Source organism: Xenopus tropicalis, chromosome 3 (assembly GCF_000004195.4).
Source record: "Xenopus tropicalis strain Nigerian chromosome 3, UCB_Xtro_10.0, whole genome shotgun sequence".
NCBI lineage: Eukaryota > Metazoa > Chordata > Amphibia > Anura > Pipidae > Xenopus > Xenopus tropicalis.
Window position 1 is genome coordinate 78,030,894 of NC_030679.2, and position 6,741 is coordinate 78,037,634.

The window sequence follows — 6,741 nt, forward strand, 5'->3', positions numbered from 1 at the left end:
GAGTTTTTGTGCTACATTCCAGGCCCTGAGGGGGGTAATAAGAGTGGTTGGTATTTGGTTGGTATATTTGGTGGGTCTCTTAATTGCTTGTATGGAAAATTATGGAGTCTGGCTATGGATCCTAGAATTAAAGCCTGAGGAAGCATGTAGGGGTTGTATAGTTCCAGGACAAAACACCACTGAAGAAAATACAGTTGTGCAGCTACGAAGTAAAAATATAGGTTGAGATGTGCTAGGCCACCTAGTTCATATGGGGCTGTTAGTTTCACCCATGCCATCCTGGGCTTTTCATTGTTCCACAGAAATAGAAGAAGGTTTACTCTCTTAAAAAAACTCTTAGGTTTCCATATCAGGCCATTGTAAAGGAGGTACGGGAACCGGGATATTTAATTTTAAATCGATTAATCCTACTCAAAAGTGTCAGTGGCAATTTAGTCCAGTAGGTCAGGTCTGATATCATGGTCCTGAGCACGGGTTCTAGGTTTAAGGATATATAGTGATCTAGTTTGGGGCCAATTGTGATTCCCCAGTATTGGAAAGTGTTTGCCCAATGCAGTGGTACTGGCAGTTTGGGTAGTGGGAATGGAGGTAGAGGGTGGACTTCTCCCTGTTTATCTTTGAACCCGAGAAGAAACCAAAGGTATTCACTGATTGGAGTAGGTTATGTAGCGAGTCTACTGGGTCAAACAAGTAAACAAGCAGATCATCTGTGAAAAGGGGTATTTTTCCATTACAGTAACAAGTTAAAGGGTCATTTCTAGAGCTTCCCTCTAAATAGGGTAAAGAGGGGTTAGAGTATGCCATTTACTTTTATGCAGGCCTTTGGTTGATGGTATGATAGTTGGATCCATTTAATTCAACTTTTTTTGAGACCAATGCTGCAATGACTTTCGGGGAAAGAAAAATAGTTTTAATAAATCACCCACTTAGTATCAGGTTATTCTGGTTAAAGGTTTTTCAGTTTTTGCCAAACACGCCTTCTATGTGTGGCCAAATAACTCTTTGTCTTGGTCTGTCTAAAGCACATTATTCCAGAATTCTTATCTTGATGTTCTTTCTGGCCAGCAAAGGTTTTTCTTCTAGCTAATCTCTCACATAGGCCTAATTTTTAAAGCATCTTGCACTTTCACATCAATAGTGGTCAGTGCTGGGCTTCCTCACCCAGCGCCCCCTGTGTGCGTACATGCAAACACGGGGGTGAGGTATACCACTGTGGGAGGGATAAAAGGGCCCGGAATTAGGGGTAGGCAAAAGGAGAGGTTTGTGCCTAGCTCCCCCAGCACGTGCCTCTTCTGCCTAATCCTTGTTCCGGCCCTGATAGTGATAATTGCTGTCTGCGGGTCCCATGATTACATTTTATGGTTTTTAAAGACTTCTTTCAGCATCTTGTGTTCTGATATCAGGCTAAGCTTTCTGGGACACCTTGCCCTGGGTAAGTTGGCAGTTGTTTGTCCAGAAGATCATCTAAAAGATTTACTGAACCCACTTTTTTGGATTCGGCCGAACCCACCCTGACGGATTGTGCCGAATTCCGAACCGAATTCTAATTAGCATATGTTAATTAAGATCAGAAGGGGTTAAAAATTTTCCCCTGACCATTTAACCCTTTCCGAATGTTAATTATCATATGCTAACTTATGCTAATTAGGATTCAGTTCAGCCGGGACCGTGGATTCAGCAGAAACCGAATCCTTCAAAAAAAGCCTGGATTTGGCCTGAATCTGGGATTTGGTGCAACCCTATCTAAAATTGGAGGATATTTCAAATGAAATGATTAATGTCCAGTTGACATCTTATGAATTCCCTTCCTAGACCCATAGGCATCAGAATCTTTATAAGATAATACTTAAAGGAGACATATCCTATAAAAATTATGAATGTGCCAGGGAATTATACTCCTGTAGATATAGAAGGATTGTGCTTAAAAAGTTGTGTTTCTGACTGATTTATTGAGAAATTCCACAAAAACCCCCACTAGCCCCGCCCATCTGTTCCACTTCCTGCTGGCTGAATTCTCTGGATGAGCTGGGGAGCCGGCGGCCCTCCGTACCCTGCACTGTAGGATAGGAACCAATCAGCAGCTAGGCTGACCTGATAGGGAACTGAAGCCTGTCTGTGCTTGTGTGACTGCAGGGCTGTGATTGGCTCTCCCCCTCCTACTGTGCTTCTGGCAGGGACCGTTAGGACACGCCCACTCTCCATTTCAAACTCTGACAGAGAAGAGATAGGATCTATAGGGAGCTCCAATAAAGGGGCCATTGTTACAGACAGGATTAATGTTTAGCCCAAAGGGAAACCAGCACCGGATATTATTCATAATTGCCTACAAAATTAGGGTTTTCCCATTTATCCAATATGTCTCCTTTAAGTGTTGTTTTTTAATAAAAATTTTTTTTTAAAAATTGTGAATTATTTATAGGTATCCATAAAGGTCAGAATTATGAGAAGGCCATCTTCCATAGAAACCATCATATGCCAATTATTCCAATTGTTAAAAAGGAATTTCTTTTTCTCTGTAATAATAAAACAGTACCTTGTACTTGATCCCAACTAAGATATAATTAGTCCTTATTGGTGGCAAAACAATCCTATTGGGTTTATGCAGATCCAAATTATGGAAATACCCCTTTATCTGGAAAACCCGAAGTCCCGAGCATTGTGCATAATAGGTTCCATACCTGTATATATAATATCATAAGCTTTTTAAATATGCTTGAATATGTAATTAATGGCACTAAGGTGCTGAAATGCTGGGGACTTGCAGTGAGTGACCAATGAGACAGAGACAGCTTCTGTACTGCATGGCAAGATGCCTATAACCCCAAATAAATGCCCCTATTCCATATACTGTATTAAACTGAAATATTTCACTGTTTGCACAGGCTTTTGCCTAGCCTTCTACTTGGTTCTCTTTTAGGATTTAAAAATTAGTCATTTCTATTTCAGTGTGAGACAAGTGTGAACTATTTTTATTTTAGTAAAATTTCAACTGTGCGCATATCAGTTGCTGCATGACAGCACACAGCTGTGTATTTGTGGGTTTTTTCCTCTGTAAAGCTTTGTGTAATTTTAGGCCATGTCAATAGCTCATAGCCAGATAGTCATATTCTGCTGTAAATGTACAGTAAATCAGATAACTGTTCATATTACATTATGAAGTTTGGGGACTATTATTAGGGTGCAAATATGTTGTGAATGCAAATGTAAAAGTAATGGAAGAAATCATTTGGAAGAGATGTCCCAGGCATATTAACAGGGGCAATGTTAATTAGATAAACTGGAGAGTGTGATCACTAAAAGCAGTGTTAAAAGCAGTTGTATGTGGAAGCATTAGGATTTTGCACTGGATCTGTTGGACACTCGCTACAGTACAGAAGGGTACACATTAAACCCTTGTCATTTGATGATAAAATACATGTTAATATAATACAAAATGCATGTTTTTATGTAATGCATAGGGTTGGGACCTAAGAAGAAAAAAATGACTCATTATGTAGGAGAAAATGTTGTTTTTGAGAAAGGAAATCCATAGAACACAGAGGATTTAAGTCCAGACTTAAAGTAGTGACCAAGCTGGTATCTAAGTTATTACTGTTTCATAAGACATTATTCTAATAGTGAATACACAGTAATTGCTAGATTTCCCCTAAGAAAATATCAGCTGTCCTTGTCAGTTATATACTTTTCTAACATGTTATAAAACATTTGTACTGAAATGTAGTTTGTTGCTATGAGAACTTTTTTTTGCTACTGGGCAGATACAATTACTGTGATCACACCTTAGGCATCAGTTAAAAAAAAAAAAAAAAAAAAAACTGGGGTCATTTTTTATAAGGATATCTCACTTCTTTATTTTAACATCTAGTTTAAGATTGTAGGAATTAAATGGCCACAGTACCTGAAACTGTCACCACTGAAAATTTTCACCAATTTATTTTTTTATAATGGAAATATGAACCTGAAATACATTTCCTTTTATTAACTATGAGTTCAGTAAAATATGGTTAAGCTTGCAGTTTTGGTAGTGCATGAAGTGCCATAGCCAGCCTGGCCTAACCATCCTTACTACCCCAGGACAAAGCCACAAATAACATACTCCAGAAACAGCAACACAATCTATGGTTCTCCATTGCTTGTGCCATAATAGACAGTGCCCTCCATTAAGGTAAATTCCTACTGAACAGTGCTTTTCAGTTGCTTCCATAATATATTTAGTAAAACATGACATTTATTCAACAGAAATTCTGCCAGCAATCCCGTGACCTGGAGCAGCTTGACCTGTCCCACTGTTCGCAAGTGACAAATAACACAGTAAAAACGGTGGCATTTTGCTGCAAGTTGCTTACGTCAGTCAACATTGCTGGATGCCCAAAGGTATAGTTCAGCTTCTGTGAGGCTACATACTGTACACTGCAATCAGCTTTAGATAGAACTCTATGGTTGCTGCTAAAGGACAGTTAATGCATACTGTCCATTGTGTCCACTATATTATCCTACATCTGTGCCAGTTGTCATTGATCTTTCTTGTCTGGCAAACACATCACTGCAGAGATCAACGTAAAACCTGAATCTATGGCATGTAGGTATGATACATTTCTATATGCCGCACACTACCTGTTGTGTAACAATGTTTATTATGTTGTGCAGGTGACTGACTTGAGCATTCAGTATCTCTCTGGAGTGTGCTCTTATCTCCATGTCTTGGATATCTCTGGATGTGTCAATCTTAGCGACAGAACATTAAAGTGCCTGCGGAAGGGATGTAAACAACTTCATATCTTGAAAATATTATACTGCAAGAGTATTACCAAGTAAGATGTGACACAATGCTGTTATTTAATGGAAGAACCTTTGCATCATCTCCATAGAGGATAAATTAATATGAGCCGGTTCCTGTTGTCGAATGACATTTTCTGGTAGCTATAAGTGTGCAGTGAATCTAACATGCAGTTGGAATAGGAATGAATTCTTAATCCGTTTCTGTCAGCAGCCAAGTTTTTTCCATGAAATTGTGCTTCCCAATATAAGCCGAACAAGTGTAATGCCCAGAATGTCTATACTGTTACACATAAGAAGGCCAAAGCAGTGGCTTTTAATGGAACTTAAAGAGACAGTACCCCATAAAGTGCACATCAGCACATTTCAGTACATAATGTAAAAGCACAAAGTTGAAATAATCCGGGGGTCATTTATAAACAGAGCAAATTTGCCTCTGGGCCGTAACTTAAGGCAACCAATAAGATGATTTCTTTTAGTTTTTAACCTGCAGCTGGACAAATTTAAAGGAGAACTATACCCCCCCCCGGGCACAAAAAGCACCCATAATTATCACTGCCTAGACCGCCCTCACCTCTCCCCACTAACTAACTAAAAAATGCAGAGAAGCGCAGCCGCGTACCACCGCCAACACCTAACCTGCTTGCGCATGCGCAGTTGGAGGTAGCAGGAAACCCACTTCAACTGTGCATGTGCAAGCAGGTTAGGTGTCGGCAGTAAGACCAGAAGTCTCTTCAGTCAGTAAGAAGATGTTGGGCAGGTAGACGGCTACACTCCTCTGCAATATTATGTAGCAGTTAGCGATAGGGACAGTCATTAAACTTAAAGGAGAAGGAAAGGCTAATAAAGAGTTAATCTTTAATGCAGGCATAGCTTCAGTTGTCTCAATAGTGCCCTTAAGTCTCCCCATATTTCTCCTGTTCAGAGGATCAGAAGCCAAACAGTTAGAAAAAACGCTGAGCTGGGTAGAGAAGATTCCCATAATGCATCGCTCCTCCCCAGACTTGGCGACTCGGGACTGTAGGCAGCGCATGCGCACAAACAGGAGGCTCTCCCTTAGCGTCCAGTTGGCAACCGCAGCATGAGACACAGCGGCAGGTAGGGGGAGAGGCAAGCGGGGTGCTGGGTAGAAAGAGGTAACAAAGCGATGGTGGCGCCGTTCTCTGAAAGTAACGATAGAAGCCTGTAAGGCTGATGCCACACCAGGCGTAGGGCTGATTTTTTTCGGCAAGCGGAAAAATGCTTGCCGAAAATTCAGCCCTACGCCTGCTACTTGTGCCTGCACCCGAATGAATGGGATACGCTCGGGTACAGGCACATGTAGCCGATATACGCATGAAAATGCGAGACTTTGCATTCTCACGCGTTTTCATGCGTATATCGGCTACATGTGCCTGTACCCGAGCGTATCCCATTCATTCGGGTGCAGGCACAAGTAGCAGGCGTAGGGCTGAATTTTCGGCAAGCGAAAAAATCAGCCCTACGCCTGGTGTGGCATCAGCCTAAGAGGATGCAAGCGGCGGTGGCTGGGGGGGGGGGGGGGGGGGGGGGTTGGGTGCTGACAAGAGGACACAAGCCTGCAAGATTTGAGCAGTGGATACACATAAGGACGCAGCTGCTGGCGGGGGGGGAGACAGAGAGAAGGACGCAGGGGGAGGGGGGGGGGCCTCCCTTGTTAAAGATGGCGGCGCCGTTCACTGAAACAAGTACGTAGAATGTAGCAGGTGCATCTCTGTAAATCTTTCATTAGGCAAGCCAGAAATATAGCGTTTTTACACAGCAATAGTAGTACTATTTAATAGTGTGCTTAATAGATTTTGACTTTCCTTGTCCTTTAAAAACAATGCGTTAAGGGAGAGGTGAGGAAGATCTAGGCAGTGATAGTTATAGGTGCTTTTTGCGGCCGGGGGTATAGTTCTCCTTTAACCACTGACTGGTTGCTATGGGTTACTGCCCAGGTGCAAA

General features: G+C 41.7%; 1 protein-coding gene across 2 annotated transcripts in view; it reads left to right on the forward strand.

Annotated features, from left to right (window-relative positions):
* The window catches only part of fbxl13 (F-box and leucine-rich repeat protein 13), a 115,261-nt gene that overhangs the window by 106,948 nt on the left and 1,572 nt on the right, over positions 1 to 6,741 (forward strand). The window contains exons 19-20 of one of the 2 annotated variants that reach the window (XM_002933102.5): positions 4,240 to 4,374; positions 4,648 to 4,811. In XM_002933102.5, the coding sequence (XP_002933148.2) occupies positions 4,240 to 4,374; positions 4,648 to 4,811 (299 nt within the window). The remainder of the gene's footprint in view (positions 1 to 4,239; positions 4,375 to 4,647; positions 4,812 to 6,741) is intronic. The other variant, XM_031899022.1, reaches the window with a different exon arrangement.